Here is a 24,366-nt window from a genome sequence, read left to right on the forward strand (position 1 = left end):
CTATTAAAATATTATATTAACCTAGGATATTTTCATTATGATAATGAATAGAAACTCAAAAAAATAATGTTTCTTTAAAAACAATGGTAGAAATGTTTTAAAACCCATTAGAAGCAATTGTTAAAATGCTAATGGTACACAATCATTTAGTGGCATTTGCCTAAAACTAGATTTAAAACAGAAATCTCTTGAAAAGTCACCTCATTTTGGCTAGTATTGGGAACCCAACGCTTTTAATATCACTACAAACTTGGGTTTTACCCTCCACCAATTCCAGGAAATGACTGTTCATGTTTCTTCTAAGAGTAATAACTTATGTAAGAGCAAGAAGTTCAATGGCCCTGTTTTAAGAGAGAACCCCCTGTTAGCTCTGAAAAAGGGTGGATTGCTTGGCCAGTCCTGTGTAGAGGCAACATTTTAGAAAAAGAAAAAGGGGATTGATTGTTCTTTAACTGCTAGCACATGCAGAAACAAAAATACAAAATTAACAAATTCTTGCTACTCCTATGTCATTTATACACCAAGAAACCTCCTGCCAACTCAAACATACAATATATATTCTTATTCAAATAAGATACGGGATAAATCTGTATCTCGTCATACCAGATCTCAGCAGGTATGTTTTAATTTAGTTTGAATGTTTGTGTCATTATAAAACATAATGGTTCCCTTAGAAATAAAACTGGAGTCTTCTGTACTTTTTTGTCTTTAACTCTTTGGTGTTCTGTACAGCCCCAGAATGTTCTATCCCATACTCCCCTGCTTGTAGCCCTGCTGACACACCAAGACACGGCAGTGCATCTCCACATAGCAGTGCTCCATTATATAATGGAGAGAGGCAGCTTTTAACCTGTGTGATGCAACAGATCTTCCTATTAATCTGGATCACTAGCTGAAGGCAGCCAGAGATGTAACAGAAACATAGCCTTACACTTTCAACCTGTGGTGTTAAGCCTACAACATTCTGTGAAGTGATTAGTCCAATCTGTGCTCACAGATTTAACATGATGAATTACGAACAGCATCGCCAAACTCCCATTTGTTAACAGCAATACAAACAAAACCAGGCAAAGCAAATAAATCAAGAAACTGCTGAAAGATAACCCATAATATTATCGAGGCTTTTGAAAATTATTGGAAAAACCTGATCGCTGATAAGATAAACATTCAACCTTTTTATAAAAGAAACGGGTAATGCTTGTTTGCAAAGAACTGTGAAAAATGCAACTAAAAATTCTTAATCAAATCCTCAGCAAATAAAAAAAAATCTTTAAGAGTTAACATCCTTTGTCTATCATCTTATCGGCACTATCTGGGTGGAGGATGACGCAGATACATTCTAGGACAGGTGCTTACCTCTTCACAAAGATCACTCAATTAAAAAACCGTCGCCAAACTGAGGGAATCAAGTGTAATCCATTGGCAGCTGTTACGATACAATTCCTTCAAAGTCTCTGAAATATTTTCCATTTAGAAAAATTTTAGGTCCTTTATTTGAAAGAAATTCCCCCGACAACTCCCTTTCAAAACCAGGCTGTGTCTCTGCACTTCCCTAGTAGACTTTGTTCCCTTGTCGCTGGGATGTAGTTGCGCTCCACACCTTACGTAGGTAGGTGTACAGCTGGGGTTTTTATGATCTCATATAGAGCCATAAAGCAAGAGCTGTGGTCATGGTGAGCACACACACAAAGGGTGGGATGGAGGAGGATGCATTTTGCAAAAGATCTTGGCTCTCCCTGCCATTTTCCCAGTGAGACCATAGTGGCTGAAATACTTGAACATAGGTCAGAGTAAATACATCAATATTCCCAATAATTACACAGTTCTTCTGAAGGCTAACAGAATTCTTACAAATACTCATCAAGCCGTGAAACGTGTGAAACTTTATGGCTAGGAGACAAAATGCGGGGTTTTTGGATATTTTGTTCTCATGTTTCAGGATTTCAGACGTATATTAATAATACAGGGCTCTTTTGAAATCAACGAAAAACATCAGTTCAGGTCATGGTAAAATTTTGCTGTAAAAAAGGGGATAAATATCACTCCAGTGCCAACAAAAGTTGTTCGCACTGCTGCCTCACTGCACTGGGGCTCTGGGTGCAATTCCTGGGGTGCTATCTGTGTAGAGTCTGTATGTTCTCCCCGCGTTCGTGTGAGTTTCCTCTGAGTGTTCCCGTTTCCTCCAGCAGACCAAAGACAGTGAGAGGTTGACTGGCCCTGCTGTGAGCTTGTGCATGGCTGTCTGTGTGTGCGCCCTCTGATGGGCTGGCATCCTATCCACAGAGTATCCTGCATTGTGCTTTGCTTGTTGGGATAGGCTCTGGCTCCCTTGCAGTCCTGTATTTGTTAAAGTGCTCAGAGAATTTTGAGATTTCAGAGATTTTGTAATAAAGTTAAAAGTGATTGGATGTAGTTTCAAAATCACTGCACATTTTCTTGCCTTTCACAGCTTTAGTAAATGGTACATACTGTAAGTTCAATTTGAATACTCCACTTTGATGTTCATAGTAATATTTTTAATATTAGTTAACAAAGGCTCTTTTATAAAGTCCTTCACTATAAGGAACTGCAACGCTATGTTTATAATTTGGGGGTTAGAAAGAATCAACATTGATGACTGCATTTCAAACCACAACAAAAAGTCAAATGTACACATTAACTTGTAAACACCTCCAATTTACACCACAGAATAGACTAAATTTCCAGGTATGCACAGGGCCTTACTCTTAGATTCAGAAAGAGCCAACAAAACTTCCGGTGAAGTCAAGCCTGTTTGCCTGCTTGTTTAAAATCGGGAACTCCCAGTCTCACAACCGCATTCCTTTGGTGCTTCCCTACCACTCTAATACACTTTCTTCCCCCAGGACCATTATTAACAACTACTCCATTTTACAGGACGATCCCATCCATTGGTTCTCTTTTTTCTGACCGCCCAATCATCTCTTAGAGCCAACCACCCAATCTACATAAACTTCTGGTCCACAGCTCCCTTTACCGCACTCAGCAATCACCCCCACCAGGCACCTTCCCCTGCAACAGAACTCACTGCATCACCTGCAAATGCACATCTAACAACATGCTCATTCAAGGCCCCTCAAGTCAATTCCAGATCACCCAGACAACATCCTGTATCTCCAGCAACCTCATTTACTGTGTCTCCTGCAAAAAAATGCCCAGCTATCTACATTATGGAAACTAGGGGACCGCTTCAGAAACCATGTTAGGGCTGCGAAGATAAAAGATTTCTTCAAGCCCAGTGTTTCTCATTTCACCTCAGACGGCCACGATCACACTGATCTCTCTGTCTCTGTTCTCAAAGGGGTTCTCAACTCTCATAGCAGAAAGACTACAGAAACGGAACCTAAAACTAGGTTCACACCATCCCCCTTCTCTCAATGACCCCCTTCTCTATTCTCATGCAGGTTTTGACTTCACACCTTTCTTCACCCCTCTCCACTTTGCACTTCCTGAGTGGCCTCTCCCAGCTTTTGTTCTTCTGTGCTATTTAATCTTTGCTGTCTGCTCTGTCTTTCTCACACCCGAAGAAGGCTTCACAGCCGAAACGTTGTGTTTTCTCTCTTCTCTTTTCAGCATAGAATAAACCTATTACTTGTTCCTTTGCAGACTACGCATGCTGACGCTGCTACCCACCTCATCTAATAGAAATGTTGCTCTCGATTTCAAGACTATTTTGCTGACAAATGCTACTTACTTGTTAACTCTGCAAGCAGATCATGTTGGAATACTTCTGTGGTGAAATGTCTGCGGCACAACCTGTACTTGTTCACTCGTACTAGTGAGCAAGAAGGGCCACATCACATCACATCACAGTTTGTGGGAACTTTCACTCTTGCCCGTGCTAAGACCAGATGTTTGTGACAACTTGACAACTTACAGTACTTTCACAAAGTTCATGATTTGGTCAAATTGTTCTACTACATCAACAAATTTATTTTGTTAGACATTTAATAACCAGTGTGAGAAACTGGGACTGCAGTTCCACTTTGATGCCTCAAATACTGAAATAGCTTTGGTTTTAGTCCAGACTACAAAATATGCAAAGATATTAAAACAATGTACTAGTCCATTGGACCCCCAAAATATAGCACTGAACCCCTTAAAGAGTTTTATTGAAGTTGGGATGGATGGATCTGTGAATGCTCCCCTGGAGTTTCAGGGAGACAAATTTCACAATAAAAGAGGAAAAAAATACAAACCGATATCTCATCCATTTCCTGACATGATGGGCCTTGGTTTGCAGATCTCTTTGTGTCTTCAGTCATGTTGCGATTCCTTCACTAATAATTTTCACTTAAAAAATGCAACATACAAGACAGAAATAACACGATGTCAAGGCTAGTAACGCAGACATTTCAGTATCAGTGAACAACTTCAGCCAGGCATTTTCTAAAGCAATCATTACAAGCACAATAATTATAATGTGCCAGATCAGGGTCCTACTGCAGTTCAAACACTATATTTAAAAATCTGCTTATTGAATGCATTTTCCTGCTTCTGAGTGTCATGTAAAAATGAATGTATTCTTGCTGGTGGTAAAAAAGACAGTTCCATCACATACACAGTATCACACAGTATATGAGGCTATTTTAAAAAGTAAAGGCTAAAGTTTCTGCCTGCCTACCCATTAAAAAGCACTGCTCTTCACCTGCACCTACATGCAGACAATCTCAAACTCCACAAGTTGGACCTGGTTCCTAAACTATGGCTATTATAGAAAAATACATCTAAGGCAAAATGATACGACATTATGGAGTGCCGTTGGGCCCTTAAAGATCGCAAGCATTTGGCAGAGGCCGGATCATAGAACATACCGCATCGCTTTAACTAAATTAAAACTACATAAGTACATATCCACCTCCGCTTTCTACACGTATCAGCACTCCCAAGACTCTCAGAGGTATACAATTTTATTTAATATGTTCCAGAAAGGCACTAAATCAAATTAAGGAAAGCTTTTGTGATTCCAGTGCAGAAAGGTAAAATGATACATCAAACATACAATGATATAGATATACTTACATACAATACATACATAACTATGATGCCACTGACTGGCGACTAGTTTGTATTAAGAACTATGAGCCTATTATGAGGGTTCTGCTGTTACTGTATGAATCACTTTGGATTCCACATGGACTTACTTCAGCATCACATGTACAGGTTTTTCCATAAATGGAGAGAACACAAACGCAAACAGGATCAAACTTTGAATAAATTCATTCATTAACAAAGAGCGGACATCTTCAGCAGCTCTTCCTTCTGCCTTTCGAAACACACAAAAACCTTCATTTTTAGTTCGCCAGAAAAAAAGCCCAATGCAATTTGTTCAGCTGCGACATATTGGGTGTATTGAGAACACAGTACTTGAAATACAGGGTGGGCAGGTCGAGGAGGGTGAAATGTCTTGCAGCCAGTCTGTGGTATTGAGGATCACTGAAAAGAGTCCTCCTGCCTTTAGAGATGTGCCTCGTTGAAAGAAACGTTCAAATCCCTGCTCTTCACAGTCACAGCTCATCCCTGTAATACCCCAGTTTTGCAAAAGACATTTCTTTCCGCAGCTGCATAACTTCCCAAAACATCTGTTCAGCTGGAAAACACATAAAAAAGCAGTTCACTAATTCATTTTTATTGGTATTCACAACAGTTACACAATATATTACAAATGACGGGAATAAAGGGGTTTTCCTCTTGGGTGAATTCTTTCTAAATTAAACAGAAAAACTGGACTCGGAGAGTTGTTGGGTGTTTAATGGTACAGTACAACCCGATTCACGCCTCTCCAAACTGGAGAGTGCGATAATCATTGAAGCAGGTTTAAAACCAAGTCAGCACTAAGCAGTGTCCTCAGATTCAAACGCCCTCCCTCCACCTGCAGGAAAATACTCTTCAAGGCAGAGGCAGGGCTAGCCAAAATGAAAATAAATAAATAATATGAAACAAAATTGAACCAATACCAATGTGCAACTACACCAAAGCACTTGGACACATTCCCAATCTTTCATGTAAAAAAGGCTTGATAGTGCTAAAAGCAGTAAATTTGTTTAAGCCAAATCAGTTTTGCCAGGGCAAGAAATAATAAAACGATTTTGTTACAGCTCTTTTTGAGTAAGCTGGGGTGAAATAAAAAAAAACAACAACAACCAAATTCTCACTCTAAGGCAACATGCCTCTTTGATTTGGTTTTAGTTTTCTCCTGATGTGGGAAATATTACATGATCCTGGGTTCGGCCAGACACGCTTTTAAGTTGCTGAGAGAAGACTTACCGTCTTGCTGTTTGACGAGTCCTTGATGGATGTACCGGATATAGGTGAAGAAGTTGCAGACAGAGGTGATCTGGAGAACAGGGACAGAGGAGACGGAGAGGAAGGGGAGCAAGATGTGAGCTGGCCGTCTCCAGTCTGATTCCAACCATCGTTCATTTCAGAAGCTGTCTATGTCTTTACAAACACAGGCATCCCTCGATTGTTATTAGCATAATTCCATTATGAAAACTCAGATACTAAAAATGAAAGGACCATTACTTTATCTGTAAAAGCCTCTGACTGATCCAGAGTTCGTTCCACAAAAATGTAATTTTCATAACTTTGAGACTAGTAAAGTCATTGAAATAAGAAAATGTATGATAAATATGTATTTAACCCTAGTTAAAATAAATGAATTATCAAATAGTGTTTACAGAGTTGTAGTAATTCTTTTTTTTAACCTATTTTTCTGGGTAAATGTAGCTAATTTAAAGTTCAATACTCATTTAAGTCAATAAAGAAGTTTAAGTGTTTCAAGCTCAAAGCTATTTTTTTCACAACCTGAATAGAGGGGAAACCCTGTTTATTTACTGGGCCTCAGAGACTAAACAGGAATCTCTGCAGTTAAAATGCAGGCTTTCACAACCCCCCACCCCTCAAAATATAACAGATCGAGCTATCAGCTGGAATGATCAGGGCCAATTCTTTGTGTAGTTGTAGAATATTCTCAATTATCATAGAGCAGAGCTTTGAATTTCAGAGACGTGACCAAATGCTGGGTTGACAATTTTCAAAGAAGTCAAAGTGTTCTTGTCTGGATAGGCTGAATGTATACAGTAATTGGGTCTGCTCTGAGCTGGGAGAGCTTAATTAAATTTGCAGTGAAGCTTGTGTATCAAATTACGGAAGGATTAGACTGAAAAGCAGTAAAGGAATCCCATTTTTAACTCTTCTCTTTCTTTCCCAAATAGATATCTACTCCGCTTACAGGTCTCACCAGTCTCACTACTTAAGTTTCACATTCACACAAATCTGCACTCCACGTGCACACTGCACAAGCATACAAAATCTTTTTTCTACATTTTTTTGTCTGTTGTACATCTGATCTCAGTGAAATCCGAGAGTGGGCAGATATATATAAAAAAAAATAATGTTGCAATACACGCATCTGTACTGCAGTTTGTATTATATCTGTCCACGGTATAGAGCTTTCAAATCAATCTACCCTCAATACTTAATTTGAAGACAGGTGACATAAAATGGAGGGAACAAAAGCAAAATGTTCATTTACTGAAAATAAACAAAGCACTAAAGATGAAAGCACTGAACTCGTGACGTGGTACTAGTACAAACTCTCGGCTCAGTTCTCGGAACGGCCTGAATTTGATCTGCTGCCATCATTACCAAAGACATTTTACATTTTCTCATCACATTAAAAAAGTGAATGACTTGTCCCAATATAGGCAGATACATAAGGGAGGAGTAACACTGTACTTGTGTTCTGACTTACCCTGTACCGACAGAAGGGCGACACATAGTAGTAGTTGCTGGAGTCGCCAAACTTGATTCTGTGCTTGCAGGTTTTGGTCTGGCCACTGAGTGCACACTTTCTGAAGACAAAGACACAAATACTGAGCACTGCTGAGGCTGCCCTATGAAAATACAAGCTTTTCCCTTTTTTACCCCCTACTTAGAGCTTTGGATTCACGGATGAGTTTCTGTGGTTTTGCACAGTTTTTTTCCTGACCACTCCCACTTCTCCTCAGGGCACTCCAGGGCTAGAGGTTTTCCAGTTATTTTTAAAGCACCGGCATGGTTAAAGAACAACTAATTCGTTAAATTACCAGGATGAAAGCAGAGATGGGAAGGAATCCTGTAAGCCCTGTGGCACCTGAGTACCGGCCTGACAGAAAGCTAATCGTCTGCAACACTTTCCTCCGGATCAGTTAAAGCCGACGATGGCTTGCTCCTGACCTCAGGGTTTATTGGGACAATAACATGATTTTGCTTTCTACATTTTTAACAGCAGAGAGGCTATGCTCTCGCTGAATCTTATCCAACTATCCCTCACCAAAATCCCTTGGGAGTAGGGCATCCCAAAGTTTAAAACTCCCCCTTTTGAGTGACTGTGTCGCTCTCGGTGTCCACTATCAGGAAAAAAAGAAGCCAGATCGCATCATGACACCTCAGGAATGTGAATATTTTTCCAGTGTGAAGTGTGAAGAGCACAGCTCTCCCTGCCCCTTCTGGGTTTCAATCGTGGTGGCAAGCAGGAACAGCTTCACTCTCAGACAGCAGATAACTCTGCAATGTCTAAAACAGCAGGTCTCCTGCCACACCAGCATTTTACACTGTCTAGACTTCAGAGAGCAGCCATTTTGCTGCTGTGACTGGTTCAGCGTATTGAGCCCTGTTACACCACAAGAACCTCATTTTATCTTTGCCTAAAAGTCTTTCCAGTCTAACTAATCTGTAGTCTGTACTAAAAAAAAACCCACTAAAAATTAATACTGACAGAGGCCCTGCTCTGTACAGGCATATTTACATATGGGCCACTGGGACTAAAATTCTTTAATCCGAAACCGACCTCTTTCTAAAAACGCAGACGAGAGCGCAGGATTGTGGAAGTGGGGAAGATGGCCGACACGTGAGGCAACTTACGCTATAATTTCAGACCTCCAGCCACTAAGGCAAGACAACAGAAAGAAAAGAAATGAAGAGGCAATGAAAAAGAGGCCAAGCAAACGACAAAGAAAGCTGAAACAAGAGAACAAAAGTGAAAATAAAGAGAACGCTCAGCGAACAAACAAGAAGGACACCTCCAGTTAGAATATTGGATTTTACTTAACCAAACTAAGTACTAGTTATCCTTACTGCGTAGGATTTAGACAAGCCAATCTGCATTACTTTAAGCCACTAATTCACTTATTTTCTAAAATGTTTCTTTCGCTACCCTTGCATCCAATATGCTAACGAAGACTGTAAGCGCAGACCTGCAGGTTAACAGAAAGGAGTATGGCGGAAGAGATCTCCGATGTACTGCAGAGTGGCGGTGGAGAATTAACATTATGGGGAAGATTTTAAGACTCTGAGAAATTCCCTTGGACAGATATGAACCCGATTCCAGTTATAAAGCACAAGACGTCAATCAAGTGACTTAAATCAAGGTTGGGATCCTACTCAAATTCACCGTGAATTTCAAAGGGCCTTCAAATTATTGGATTAATCTCTTAGAAATCAACTTTAATATGTAGCCAAGGCTGTTACGAATTGTAAACCGAAAGGAATGATAGGCCAAAGCAGGAAGAGAAAGTAAGCTGATATGGCCATGGTCATGATCATCATCATCTGCGGCTGAGCCGCTGCCGCTCTGTACTCACTTCGGTCCCCCACACTCCACGGCTGAGGCCTTGACCACAGGCAGCGGCTGGAAGCCCACCGGCTCCACGCTCAGCGTGTTCTTCTCCACCGCCTCCAAGATGGCCGACGCCAGCTGCCAACACAGAGGGGGGAAAGAGAGGGAATGGGACTGCTGTTGGCACTCGCAGTTGGTGTGCTGCGGAGTGTGGGCGGGTGAGAGGAAAAGCGAGCAAGCACCTGGAGCAACAGCATGACGTTAAAAATCCAGAGCCGGGAGGAAGGGGCTCTTTTACAACTTAGTGCTAAATTCTAATACTAAAGTCATAAAACAAAGCACTGCCTGTACTCTATAAACTACAGGCAGAATAGTTATTTTAAAAAAGTCTTATAAAAGGTCTCATCATTACCTTCCTACTATTACTGCCTCTGTTAGATATGCAGTAAGCTTGCTCTATCTCTGAAGGAATGAATAACAGCAGCATGGGACTACAGAAGACCTGACGTCAGGGACTCTGTTTTTCATTAATCAGAGTCGGCATCATGGCAGGATATCTTATTACAATGTCAAATAAGGGACTAGACTAGCTTGTGTTTTTTCCAGCAGTCCGTAGGTGTGCTGTATATATCAGTTGATGCATCTTATAAAGTATTAACAGCAGTCTTGGCTGGAAGCATGTTCCATACTCGAAATTGTATTTAAAAATTGTCAACATTTCAGCAAACAAGCCTTCATCATGACAAATTGGCAGGACATGTGTCCTGATGAAAGCTTGTTTGCTGAAATGTTGACAAATGCTACATAAAATTTATTCTGTTATTAATGTTGGAGTACTGAACGCACATCCAGCTGGTTCCAGTGTTTATATTGCTTTTGCCTGTGGAAAGCGGCTCTGCTTTTTGAGTGTTTTTTTATCTCTTTATATCTTATACAGTACATTGGCAGAAGGAAATAAACACCTTTGAAAGACCGACAGGACAGCTCTTTAATTTAATTACCAGTGAGTTATACTATCAGTGGCTAACAAAAAAAAAAGCTACTGCCCAGTCATAGAACTGCTGGCAAAAAGCTAGCAGAAGCAGAGGACTCTGGAGTTGTGGGCAAGGACACCAGTGGCAAGTGTGGGAACAGCTCGCTGACACTGCCGCCATCAGTGAGGAACCCTGACACAGCTCGCCCAGGCACACAACACAAGCACAGTCCCCCACCAGCTGAGAGCTCAGGTACAGGAGTACCAGAAACCCAGAGGCCTAAAAGCTGGCCTAGCCTTTTCAGATGAAGCCTTCGTGAGCTCCGATTCCCCAACTAAGGGGTGTAGAAAACACTATGACAGCCAGAGGTCTACGCCACAGGCAACAGCAAAAAAAGAAACAACCGTAACCACAATTCAGTACAATGAGCAATAACAAAACAGAACATAACAAAGGGAATTGTCCATCTCGAAGCAGAAGAACCTGCCAAAGAGCGAAGGACAATATGGCCAAGAGGCATAATATGCCCAAGAAGTGTAAGCCCTTTGTGGTGGTAGGGATGTGCAAATGGAAAGGTTCCATGTTGTGTTATTTGTTATGCAGGAGCGTGGTCTTCAACATCTGCGACCCCACGTGTGCTCAATGGGGTTGATATCAGGATTCCGTGGAACATACTGCGGATGTGTGATGCCTTTTTATTTTCTTCCACATTACTGCCATGTTGGCTGAGTACGAAATTTCATCGTACTGCAAGTCTGTGTGACAGGGGAAGCAAAAACGTGGGCGTGAGACTTAAAATACCTCAATAGCAGAGTGGCAGGAGGCCATCTTGTAAATCTAAGTCATCCAACCTGTACCATCGTTGAAAACAAGGTCCATTTTTTTTTTTTAATGGTGATGCACAGCATAGCACCAGTACTATGTCAACAGGGTGGTTGGAATTTGCGGCCTCCCGATCTCCACGTTCTTGCATCCGCTGGAGCAAAACAGTTGGAACCACGATTCACCAGAGAAGATCACTAATCAACAGAACTGCCTGGGACAGCGTCACATTTCGGTAGCCTAGAGAAAATCACAGCTTTGATCGACCATACCCTGGGGAAGATATGATGAACTGCACCTTCCTTCCTGCTATTTTTGCTATATCTGATAGGCTCTGATGAGGAGGTTTTGAAACCAGCCTTAAGAATGCCCTTTTGCTGGGCAGTATAATGCTTGACGTGTTTGGGGTTGACAGCTGGCAACTGCAAAACCACGGTCACTAAACCTGGCAGTGTTGAGATTTCAACATCAATTTGACAGGTCATGAGCTCATGCTTTGATTCTTATTCTAGACACATTCAAATGAATCTAAAACACAGCCTTGGTAAGGAGCAAAAACCCATAGGCATCAAAATTGCACAAACTCATTTTCTGGCAACTCACAGCTCCCACTTGTATCATTTTCACAGAACCAATATGGGCAACAACCGGCAACTTCATCATTTTCGGGTCATTTCACTCTGCAAGGGCAAATATTTCTGTACTCCCAGAACTTCCTAATCAAACTTCACATGACATCATGGGACTTGGTGAAATCATGCGTTTTCCAGTACAATGCTTTTTTGCTAAATAATTAATGTGTTAAGTCATTAAAGTCATTAAACATTAAAATACACAGATTTTAGTTCGCCAACTTTGGGGGAACAAAACTGTTGGCTGAGCATTCATACAGATCTTTAATAAAATTAGAGAAGCCATATTCTGCAAACTACAGGGATCAATGGAAACGACTGCAAATGGAGATCTCCAGTGCAGAAAGACCAGCCCAAGAGAAATTCTGGACTAGGGGCCATGTGCTCACAGAATCAGTCACTGGAACTCTTAAAGACCAAATTCAAAAGACCCACGCAGGAGGAGGTTAATACTTCTTCAGTATATGCAACTGAAGCTTAAAACCTTCGGCAAAAATAAGTAACTGCAAAAACGTGTCCTGCGTATTTAAGCTTTACAGCTGCATTTTTCCCTTTGAAACAAAAAATGCTCCAGAAGCAAATGCCCTCCAATGTTTCAGATTGGTTATTCCACTGAAATGGTGCCATGGCACTGAAAGATTTGAGCAACCTTTAAACATGTTATTTCTAATGCACTCATGCTGATCATAGATGTGAATCCTCAACAGAGCTCCTTCCACATGATGTTCTGAAGTGTGAAGTGGAACAAGGGGCCTGTTTACTAAAGGTGTAAGCAAGCTTGTTCACGGACAGGAACACGTCTGAGGGGGCAGTCTCGTGCTACTTCAGAGAACGACAGCACATTAATTATTAATTATTTAGAAGAAGTGTTTTTAACCGTAGTTTTCCTTTTACACTGGCAATCTATCTGCTGTAAAATATTAATAGAGTTTGCTGGAATATCTATGCATTTAAAAAATGCTATGAAAAAGAGATAAAATCCAGCCTTGGGCTGTCAGGGTACACATCAGGGATTCCCAGCTCTAGTCCTAGAGGGCTTTCTGTTGTATATGTCTCTTTAGCACATGAGGAGCAAAGCAAATCTGTTACACAGCTCCAACCAAGTCATGACTAGTTAAAGCAGATCACTAAGAGCTGTGCTGTATTGCAATCCTGCCCGACTGGTCTGGGGAATATATACTGGATACATTTGTATTACATAACCTGAACTGAAGCTGCACTCCTCTCCTGCCATTGTGTAGCTGCTTAGATGCTGCTTCTCTGTTCTTTAACACAAATTGAACACAATTTATGGGCATAGCCTTCAAAAGCGATGTCCTCACCTCACTTTTTGAGAAAGTCAAGCAGGGGTAGATGTCTTCTCTGTAGATCCGATCCAAAAAGGAACAAGACCTCTCAAGAGTGGGCTCTTCTCTCCATGCCTTGAACTCGCTGAAAAGCAGAGTGTCCACCTGCGAGGAAAACAAAAGTCACAAACTACCACAAAAAGTGCAATATAACACACAGAATGTAAACAGAGGAATAAATGTACAGTAAATTGTTTTAAGAGAATTACTGGGTTAATCACTGAGTTTATTAGTGGTATGTGACCAGACCATTAATAATGGACCATTACTGAATCCAGAACCATTAGGGAAGATGGCTTTCATTCATTTTAATCTTTTGCAATCAATGGCAGAACATAGTTCCTGAAAGAACCCTAACCTCCATTTTCCTGTGTAGTGTGAAACAGGAGTTTGGGTGAATATCAGTACTGCTACGTAAGACTTCACATGAGAAACACTGTTTGCTCATATCAGTAAGCAACAAGGTTTAAAACCCAGCATCAATCCAGCATGTTTCTTCAGAATGAACAGAGAAACGAGTACTAGAGTACACTAGTGGAAAGTACATGGAAGAGTATTTTAAACAGAAAACAAAGTACTTTTGCCCAATGGAACAAGCTACATAGACATGTTGCTGAAGGTGATACTTTTTTTTTCCCCCAAGAAATGGCTGGATGAGATCCTTGGATTAATTATTAACTACCAAACAGCAGTGGCCTTGTCTCATTTGTAACCTTTTCCATATTCTAGTCATTTTCCTTATTAATACATTACTCTATGGATTAAGATTTGGCATTTAAATGAAAAATTGCCAGCTTTGTAACTTATGTCTCAAATAAACACTGAACTAACATGTTCTCACCTCCCTTCACTTGCACATGAGTAAATCCAGTGAGGAAAAGGGATGTTTTTAAAAACAAGCAAACTGAAGTATGCATAACTTTTAACAAGTCTAAATTCAGAAACTACCTGCATTCGGCATCATCTCAGCTTTCACAATTTCAAGACTGCAGTGAATAACCAGAAAGAACCTCTCAAGTAAGTATCCTGAAGTAACTTGGAAAGGAAGTCCTAACTGTGTGGTGTAATGAAGGCAGTGTGAGATGATTGTTTACTGCCCGAGGCTGGCTCAGAAGTGTCCAGCAGAGGGCAGTGCGACAGCACAAGGAGCCAGCAGGCCGATACCTCTCTGCAGTCCCTGACAATGGGCTGAGTGGCGCTGAACTCTTGCTGACTGCCCACCATGGCACTGCTGGTGCTCTTGTTCCGGGCGTGGCCCTTCTTGAAAGGGGCTCTGGGGCCCGGGGGCAGGTCCTTACTGGGAGAGGTTGGGGAGGTGGACAACACCAGGGTCTTCAGAGCTGCTACCTCTGCCTGCAGCACATCAATCTGCAAACGGGCACAACGACACAAATGGTGAGGCTTTTTTTTTTTTGCGTTGTTTTTGCCATTAGCTCTTATACACTACCGGGACTCTTTATCGTGATGAAAAGAGTGTCTCTTTCCACATGCACACACAAAGGATCACAAGCATTTCTGTTGTTTAAATGTATTCAACATTTTTTTTCTTCTTTTCAGCAAGGAACAAACCTTTACTTGTTCCTTTGCAGCCTACGCATGCTGACGCATAATATCAATCAATATCAATTAAGATCAAAGTCCAACATTGTTATGTTAATTCTGCTTTCTTCCCAGAAGCACGTGCTTTGTGAAATAAAACATGCTCGAGACAGTCAACACCGGTGCACTCATTCTAGTTGGGATTAGGGCTGTTCTTCTCTTTCAAATTCACATTCACACAAAAAATGGTACTGATCAGGGTACTAAAGGCGTCCTTCTGCACTTCGTGATGTTCAACTGGAAGGTGCTGTGCTTTGAGTGCCCTCATCTTCCTCAACAGCTACTTCGGTGCCGCACTGATCTGGTACCTACTGCAGCACTGAAACCACTGCACAGTGTGCAAAGCAACGGCCTTGTTAATGTTTCACCTGCTCCACCTGAATGAGCCCATTTAGAGGGCCAGGCGCTCTCCACTCACCTTCCCATGAGCCTCCTTCAGCTGCTTCTCTGCGGCACACTGTTTCACGTTGGCCTCTCTCACCATCTTGTGGGCCTCCTGTGGAGCAGCACATGGTTAAAGGCCAAAGCCGCTACCTGGGCGCACTTCCTGTCACAAGCCTTAACCACCCACCTCTAAACCAACCTCAACCAACGTCCCAAGCAAGCCAAGCCCTTCTGAAAGTCCACCCCCAAAACAAAGCCTGTCAGTCCCTTTAAGACACAGCTTTAAAACGAAAAAAGGAAGAAAGAGGAAAACAAACGTTAAGCTAGGAAGACAGATTCCAGACAGATTTTATTAGAGAGGAACTAACAACTAAAACGGCATAGAGCTAATGGACTGATTTAGCACAGCTTAACTGTAAATCTGCTGGTGGTTGTTTATGCATGGCTCCAATTCTTTATTATGGCAGAGAAGAATTTATTGGACAAGCTTCTTTTCTCTGTGATGTGTGAAATGGCTCTCGATTGTAAGAGATCTGCTATTAGAAGAGTCGGGAACAAGCTACCCAGGCATGCTGCTAATGAAGATGCCTTGGCTTATTTCAAGAAACAATGGATGAGATCCTTGGTCAAGCAGCTTTTAGCAACCAAATGAGCTAGATGAGCCGAATGCCTTCCTCTATAACCTTTCTTTTGGACTATATTAACCTGAGCAAACTTATTTCTGCAGATTCTCCAACAGGAGGCAGACTCACCCCCTTACTGTACACCTACTCACAAGCAAAGTGGAGAAACAAATTCTTGATAAGAATAATATGAACACATTAGCAGTATCTGTGAAACCACATGTGAAATCCACTTATCACACCTCAGTGAGTGCAGAAATGTCGCACCTTTATGATGTGAATGGGGGCAGATTTCATCTGAAAATATTTAATAAAAACGGTGAGAAAAAATGCTATTTTTTCTGGATTAAGCCACGGCACTTTTTTGGGGGGAATTGCTCTGTGGGAATTAATGACACAAATTCAAGTTCAAATTAATGCATAATTTCCCCAAAATCTTCTTTTATTTTACAAAACAAGATTTTGAGACCAGCTTATAACAACCCTATAGAGGAGAAAAGGGTAATCAGATGTGCTAAACCAACTGAATAGCTTTATGTCTTTCCATCCGTACTGGCTCAAAGTGCTCAATCACAGAAACTCAAGTGGTTCATTGTGATGAAGAATCCAAACAAACCTCAAACAGGCTAGCTGTGAGTTCTTCCAGTTCTTGCCCAAGTTGGTCCCTTACTTTAGATAGTCTTTCACATTCTTCGTCTTTTAACTTAAGTTCCTTAAAAATAAAATAAAATAAAAAATAAAAGGAAAAGGCCTTATTTCTCTGCCGAAACTGTAAAGTATATGCTGTACAGTATGTTCAGATTCTTTAAAGCAGGTATACTGCGGGTCTGCAGTTTGCACCTCAGCAACCCTCCTATCCAACACACAAGAAAACACCTCTGCAAGCCAGCAATACAGCTTTGATTCTGTCAAGAGTTTTTCAGAAATAAAAACACCTTTTCCCAAGCGCCACTGGCCACTGGAATTCAGACATCCAGGAACTGCAAGGATATGTGTAAGGACTCAAAAGGAAAATGTTTGAGTTAGCCATTTCTATATTACTCAACTGAGCACTTTCACATACTGCCAATAAGCAATAATGGTTTTAATGGTGAACGCTATGACAGACCAACAAAAAAAAAGCAGAAATTAGAATGGTCTTAATACGTGCTGCGATATAAAATGTAGTTATGATAAAAAGCTGTGCTTTCCACTCAGAAATGTGCTTGGGAAAACACCTTTCAGTACCTGTGGTATAAAGATTGCTATGTTTCACACCACCCAAACACTGCTTGTCCAGGCTCTACAAGAGGAAAGGGACAGATTCTCATAACACCGTACCTGCAACCTGGTGCAAAGCATGCATTGCTGATGTACTGCTTGTAGTGCTTCCAGCGATAGTCACAAACATGTCGATTTTCACAGCACAGCCCTGCTTATCAATCCCTGCTCATAACGAAAGTCATTCAGCATAATGAATTTACCAAGTCATGTCTTTTCAATAAAATGACAGTGTACCTGCTACAAAAATTTGTGAAATACTGAAGTAACGATAGGCTTGTTTTAATGTTCAGTATACCATTGGGCTGTGACAGAATCTTCTTCTTCCACACCTTCAAGCTACAGCACTGAACTGTGGGCAGTCCAGCCCCTCTCCCCCCCGATCAAGCCACTGAAGTCCAGACCCACATGTCCTTTACACCTTCCTGCAGATCCCTCATACATACACAGCACTGTCAGGATTAGCACCATGGCAACAGGCAAAATACCTCTGCCCTGAAATAAGTGATAAGGTAATGGGTGAAAATACTAGACAACAAGGTCAGCCATGCTTCTTAGGCTAACACACTCTGCGTGCGGATTCAGAGTCTATAATTACAAGGGGAGTAAGAAATGTTTTCAGCCTTTCTCCACAGTCCTTGCAAGCTGAACCCATGTGTCCCACCATAATCCCTCCTGGTCTTTGTTAATTCGTTTCAAAGCGGACTGACAAGTCGGCAAGCCTCTGCAATCTTTTGCATACGTGCCTTTTCTGTCTTTTTGAAACCACAGCCCCCTCTTCCACAGGATGGTCCTTCAGAGAAGCCTTCAAAGAAGCGTTCTGACACTGACGTGCACAGTCAAAGGGAATTTAATTCAGTACACTAAGGCTCTGTAGTCTTTCTCCAGCACTGGGGTTCTCGGCTGTGTTGCCATTCAAAACAACTGAATTTGTCGTTTCTGTAGGACAGGCACAACGAAGCAATTCCATAGGATCTGGGCTTTGTACATATCCCTGATTGTTTAACGCATAAAATAATTTTGTAATTACTTTTATCACGGATTTCAACTCGTAAACTCATCTTAATTAGAAATCTGTAAAAAGGCATAAGCAAGTGTGAGCTTTCGGTTCAGTGTCTGGCTGTTTTTGTCTTGTTTTCTGTGTTTTTTAGTGTATGTTAGTTTTGTGAAAAAAATAAAAAACTTTCAAACGCATAAAAACAGAATCTGGCTTATATTTGGAATTGCTTTGTGACCAAACAAATACGAAAATGTATTTGAAAAATGATGATCGTGGGCAAGTCCTAAAGGGCAACTGCCTCTAACATACAAAAAACAGGGCCAAGAGCAAAGTAATTCTGTTAAAAAGACAGCTTTGCTATGGACCTAGTGTAATCTACCTACACAAATTGCAATAGCTTTTATCTGGGTTTCCCTTTTTATTAAAATAAATTTAGGCTAGATTAAACAGTTTTAGTTATTTCAATGCTATGCTATATAAATTTCATGTTTCACACCTGGATTGTGTTTCATCGTTATCTGTTAATACCCATCTCTCTTTTTGTGCACGCGCTTCAATATCACAGTTCTCCAAATCCTGCTCCAATCTCACCCTCACTTTTTGGACCCATATACTTAATGGTATGTTAATTGTCTGTCCCTGCTGTATATAGCCAATAAACTGCAAAAAGTAATTTTGTATGGTAATAAAGGTGTGCATACACTAGTAAGTTTGCAAGGCCTCAAGCGTAGAATAGTTTATAATACAGGAACAGGAGAGAACATACAGAGTAAACATAATGCTACAGAGGGACACTATACTTTACCTAAACAAAAAAATAGGAGGAATTACAGTTCCCCAAAATGGATACCTCAAAAAGAGAAAAATCTCAGCAAACCCTGTACAGGTGATAGCCTAAGCAGTCGGCTTGTGGAAGGGCAGGGGTATATACGAGATATTAGTGTCCATTTCGAAAAATGTAACTCAATCATTTCTTGTTAGCCTTTTAAGTTGTTTATCCATGACCAACTGGGAGCTGAATTCACATTACTCTGTTGGAAACTGTCAAAGAAATTGAAATGCATTCCTGCCCATTAAAGAAAACATGCTTTTGTTTCAAATTGGAAATGACAACAGCTCTCAACTGCAAACTTAGCTGTTCTGGATGGCTGCAGCATGCATTATGTATTACAAGGGGAAAAAAGCATAAAGTGCCTTAGAACAGTGAAGCAAGTACACATTACGGTAAGTTAACGGACTTCAGAGAGCAGGTTAACGAAGAAACCTGTCTATGTGGTGTTTATTACAAGGATGTGGTAGACTAAATTCAAATTGTGCTTAGGATGCAGAAATGCATAAGGACACTTACAATACTGTACTTGTTAATATTAGTATCTTCAGTGTACCACTAAGCACTTATTTGGAAGTTCCTAATAAGAAGGCTAAGCTCCTAGTTGTGCAGAGAGACTGCATTCCAGAGAGGAATAAAGTTTCCTTTCACAGTACAACCTGTGCTTTCGCTGGCAGGCCAGACAGATCTCTCTGGATTTCTCAATGTCAGCACAGATTAAGGCCTCTGACACATGGCTCCTCGGAGCTGGTGATTAACCTATTTTCCACCTGGGGATCTGCACGCTTACGAGTGGCTTGGAAACAAGGGCATGAAAAATTCAAATAAGGGACTAAAGTCTCAAAACAAATGTTTTATATGTAGTTACAGTACATTCTAAGCACTGGTTTTCAATAAAATTTCCCAACTGTTTTTCTTTACCATGGTTGTGTATCTATCTGTATTATTAATTTACCAGAGCTAGAAAGGGGATTTTTAAAACATACAAATAAGTACATATTTGCAAGAGAAGCATTTTATCATGAGAAAAACACTGCAATGCTATTTGTAAGACCTGCTGCAGGACAGCACTTGGGGGTACGGAATAAACTCAACACACTGCTACCACATGGCGGACTCTGAGACTTGAACTGTCTGTTTTGCCATATCTTGTCATAAAAATAACTGACAACGTTACAATAATTATATATGTAAATGTATTTTCTCCCATTTGAATTCCAGCTCCAGCTATACAGGGAAGCCCATATGTCATGGAAGAAGGTTTTGGATATGCTGGGTATCCCCATCTCACTACAAGTCCCATTTCCCTCTGGTGATCCCTGTCTGCAACAGAGATTCACAAGGCCAGTCAAATCGAACACTGGTTCCCTTCTTAACCCATAACGATATCCATAGGAACTTGGATATTCCACAGTTTTTTTAAGCGCAAAATGCATTCTTTCCTATTGTGCTGTAGGGTGCCAGAGAAGGGCAATGTTTCTTTTCCAACATTTTTAGTAATCAAATGCAACTGGTAAATATACATTACTTTAAGCATCACCTTTAGTCCAACACCGATTGGACTAAATGTTTCTTTTCCAACATTTTTAGTAATCAAATGCAACTGGTATATATACATTACTTTAAGCATCACCTTTAGTCCAACACCGATTCATCACTAATTGTATGAACAAAAGCCAGCCAGAAATACACACAGCAGTTATTTTGGAGGCGTTTGTGGAGAGTGTTGACACAGCAGACAAGGACCTGACTAATTCCAGGTAACTGCAGGATATGAATGAAGGAAACCGAATGGAACCCCCTTCAGTTTTAACCCTGAAACACAGCTGGAAACGAAGAGGATTTTGGTCTAATTTCCTGTTGAAGAACTACCATGTTGCACACTGCCCTGCTCCATTCCTGTGAAAGCTGTCTTTGTCAGGATCAGACATTCAGACTAGGGCAAATCTAAAGACTTTTCCCATTCTCCTCCTATGCCTTCACCATCAATAGAGCTCTCAGTATGAACAGGCCAAGGATGGAAGAGGCTCCTTTTTCACGGGCTCATCAGAAAAGAATAAAATCAAACTGCCACACTGTTTCTTAATATTATTCTTAATTATCACATATTAATTATGTTTGTCTTAATAAAATTCAGAAATGTCTTAATTTTGCTTTTAGATTTTTTTACTCTTTTTCCTGAAATAATAACCAATTATTATATCAAGCTGCTGGGCTGACACATTAACCTTTAATGCCCAACAGTTCCAATTTCAAATTAAAATGGTAGAAGTTTGATTGCAAAATCTTTTTAAAGAGTCACAAGATCGGTGACCAACTAAGTTACAATGATTTTTTAGTTCTCCTGATGGTAAAAGTAAAAAAAATACGCTCAATATTAATAGATAAGACATTTGAGCTGAATACACCTTTTGCCATTGTGTTTTGTACAGTATTTAGAACAATACCGCCACGTCTGTGAATTTGTAACGCTGCTCAGCCTGCTCCTGAGCCTTAACACCTTGCTTTAGTTTGTGTAGGACAGTGACGGCAACAAGTACAGCTCAGGGCTCTGGACTTGACACTGGAAGGTTCAAATCCCAAATGGGACACTGCTGCCATACCCTTGAACAAGGTACTTCGCCCAGACTGCTTCTGGAAAGTTCTGTGGACAGCTGTGGAAGAGTACAGACTGTGAAAGAGAGTCACGTTCGCGTGCAGTGCTGGGGATGCCTTACCCTTTGGGCTTTAGCAAGCTCCTCCTTCAACCTCTCATACCCTTTCTCTCTTACTTCCATGACCGAGGGGCTCCTGAGGTGGGACAGGCTGTCGGTGCTGAGGCCCAGAGTCTCCACGCCGTCCTCGCCGCCCGGCCCTCCCGATACCCCCTCCTGGAAGTCGGCCTCCAGCCGGGCACCATGGGAAAACGGAGCGTCCGCCCCTGGGACACTGGAATGACACGGGCAGCACAGTTCACGCTGGCCTGGCAAGCAGCAGCAGGGCAAAGGAGGCCCTTCTCTGTTCCCGGAGGAAAACCTCGGGAGCCCAGGAGTCACAACAATGGCACAAAAGCAACTTGTGACCTGAGCCAAGGTGTACACTCTTGCTCTGGAAGCAAGAATTTCAGGCTGCATTGAGATGAATGACAAATGGCCAATGCCCCTGGTTTTAGATAAAACACATGAGCACAATACTCACTGTACAATATAGGCATATCTACTACCATAGCTTTTCCAGTTTACACTAGTCACACTGATCTTTCTGGAGAAACTGGATGTCTGCTTCAAGCGACATTTACGCCATAAAATTACATTTACATTATTTCTATTAAATATGTATAGATCTATGAAATATTCATGATCCATGGCAGTAACCCTACATCTTTACAGATGCAGTAACAGTCTGAATATCTAAGCACAAAATAAAACGAAGAAAAATATAGGATTTTTCACTAGGTGAACCGATTTAAATTGTAGGCTTCAACAGTTAATAAAAAGCCTTTTGTTGTTGTTGTTGTTGATGAAGTTGGCAAGCACCATCTTTACATCATCAAAGGAAACTGAATTGCATTTTGAAAAAATAACATCTGGAAAGTGAAACCTGTGAATGTAGCTGAAGTGGATGGCATAGTGGAGCAGTGGTCGGCATTGCTGCCTCGCAGTGCTGGGGGCCTGAGTTCAATTCAAGACTCGGGGTGCTGTCCGTGTGGAGTTTGTATGATCTCCCTTTATTCGTGTGGTTTCCTCCCACAGTCCAAAGACATACTGGTAGGTTAACCGGCTTTTGGGAAATTTGGCCCTGGTGTGAGTGTGTACGTCTGTCTGTGTGTGATGAACTGGCGTCCCATCCAGGCTGTATCCTGCCTTGTGCCCCTTGCTTGCCAGACTCAAACCCCCCGACCCTGAACTGGATGAAAAAGGACGGATGGACCACCGCTGGCTGCCCTCTACAAGACCACCAACCTGCCATTGTGGGGCTCCTCGCTGCCCAGGTGCCTGGGGGCAGAGTACACGGGCTGAGTGGGCAGCTGGTCAGCGCGCAGGGCGCTGGGCGGGCAGGGGCCGGCGCTCACAGAGGGGGGGGTACGGTACAGGACGTTGGGCGAGGAGCTGTGTTTGAGGGCTCGGGTCTCCGCTAAGCCATGCAGGTCGGGAGTGGTGGGTGAAGCTAGGTTAACTTCATGGAAGCCTTCAAGGGGTTCGCTGGCCATAGCCCCAGACTCATCATACAGATGGCTGCAGGGACACAGCAAGGTTAAGGGAAGGACACAAGAAGAAACACAAATTACCTTCTGGTTACGCTGCAACCCAATTAAAACAAAATAATGGTCTGGACCAGTTCAAGTCCTGTGAAGTGGTTTGAAATATACCAGATCTGATGCCTACCACGGTCCTTTATATTACAGTTCCAGTGCGGTTTCAACACTGATCATTACAGCAAAGCTTGTAGTGCACAAAAGATCCACAATGTTGTACGAAAACGTGTTTTTTTAGAAATAAAAGCAAAAATCAGCACGTAGCACAGCATATTTCCATCAACGGCACAGGAAATTCACTTGATTCTCCAATTTTTCCCATTTCAAGTAAAGGAGACTAAACACAAACACACTCCAATTAAAAATATGGTTTACCTGAGCTTGAGAAACAATTGGTTTTATTACCATTATATTTACAATGGCACTAGCCTAAGAATGAAGGCCTAGAAAGGAACGCAAACGCGTGTATCTGGAATGTAAACTTTCTGTCTTTTATTCGACTTCATCATCAAAATGAAACACCTCAGCAAAAGGGTGTCAGAGCTACTGACAGAATTAGCATCTGTTGCGAACAGTTCACACCTTAACCTCTTTGTATATCCTATGATATACAGCACACAATATACATGATATATTCAGCATTGAATAAACCTATTACTTGTTCCTTTGCAGCCTACGCATGCTGACGCAGCTACCCTATCCTTTGACATGCTGTAGCATTTACCATCTGACAGGGCTCAAAAAGGAACTACATTACGTTAAACAGAGAGGAGCTTCTGTCTACAGGACGTGCTCTTCGGCACATCAGAAATGGATCCGTTTCTTGGGGTTAGTGTAATTGTTGGGGGGGAAGAGTCAATTTACACAGAGTTCTGATTTCCTGTAGGAATGGTGTGAAACTAATGCATTATAGGTAAATATTTATGTAACATAATGTTTACTTGTACTGTCTAATTTAAGGTTTTGATGTGTAAAACACAACTGCTTTGATGTAAGACAGGTTTCTGTGAAAGCAGACAGTAAAGTATTAAGCTCTTTATACAC

At 41.4% G+C, this 24,366-nt stretch overlaps 2 protein-coding genes across 8 annotated transcripts in view; both read right to left on the reverse strand.

Annotated features, from left to right (window-relative positions):
• The window catches only part of myrfl (myelin regulatory factor like), a 45,071-nt gene extending 43,019 nt beyond the window's left edge, over window positions 1-2,052 (reverse strand). For all 3 annotated transcript variants that reach the window (XM_088644565.1, XM_088644566.1, XM_088644563.1), the window contains exon 1: window positions 1,357-2,052. The gene's annotated coding sequence lies outside the window, so the exon portion shown is untranslated. The remainder of the gene's footprint in view (window positions 1-1,356) is intronic.
• Window positions 2,053-4,910: 2,858 nt separating this feature from the next.
• rab3ip (RAB3A interacting protein (rabin3)) overlaps window positions 4,911-24,366 on the reverse strand; it is a 43,009-nt gene continuing 23,553 nt past the window's right edge. For 3 of the 5 annotated variants that reach the window (XM_088644567.1, XM_088644568.1, XM_088644569.1), the window contains exons 3-13: window positions 23,030-23,302; window positions 21,806-22,016; window positions 16,616-16,711; window positions 15,411-15,488; window positions 14,558-14,761; window positions 13,370-13,498; window positions 9,645-9,757; window positions 8,926-8,949; window positions 7,775-7,874; window positions 6,286-6,355; window positions 4,911-5,608 (exon numbers count right to left, since the gene is read on the reverse strand). In XM_088644567.1, the coding sequence (XP_088500693.1) occupies window positions 5,526-5,608; window positions 6,286-6,355; window positions 7,775-7,874; window positions 8,926-8,949; window positions 9,645-9,757; window positions 13,370-13,498; window positions 14,558-14,761; window positions 15,411-15,488; window positions 16,616-16,711; window positions 21,806-22,016; window positions 23,030-23,277 (1,356 nt within the window). In that variant the 5' untranslated portion in view covers window positions 23,278-23,302 and the 3' untranslated portion in view covers window positions 4,911-5,525. The remainder of the gene's footprint in view (window positions 5,609-6,285; window positions 6,356-7,774; window positions 7,875-8,925; window positions 8,950-9,644; window positions 9,758-13,369; window positions 13,499-14,557; window positions 14,762-15,410; window positions 15,489-16,615; window positions 16,712-21,805; window positions 22,017-23,029; window positions 23,303-24,366) is intronic. The other 2 variants (XM_088644571.1, XM_088644570.1) reach the window with 2 other exon arrangements.

This window comes from Lepisosteus platostomus, chromosome 9, assembly GCF_059453375.1.
Source record: "Lepisosteus platostomus isolate fLepPlt1 chromosome 9, fLepPlt1.hap1, whole genome shotgun sequence".
NCBI lineage: Eukaryota > Metazoa > Chordata > Actinopteri > Semionotiformes > Lepisosteidae > Lepisosteus > Lepisosteus platostomus.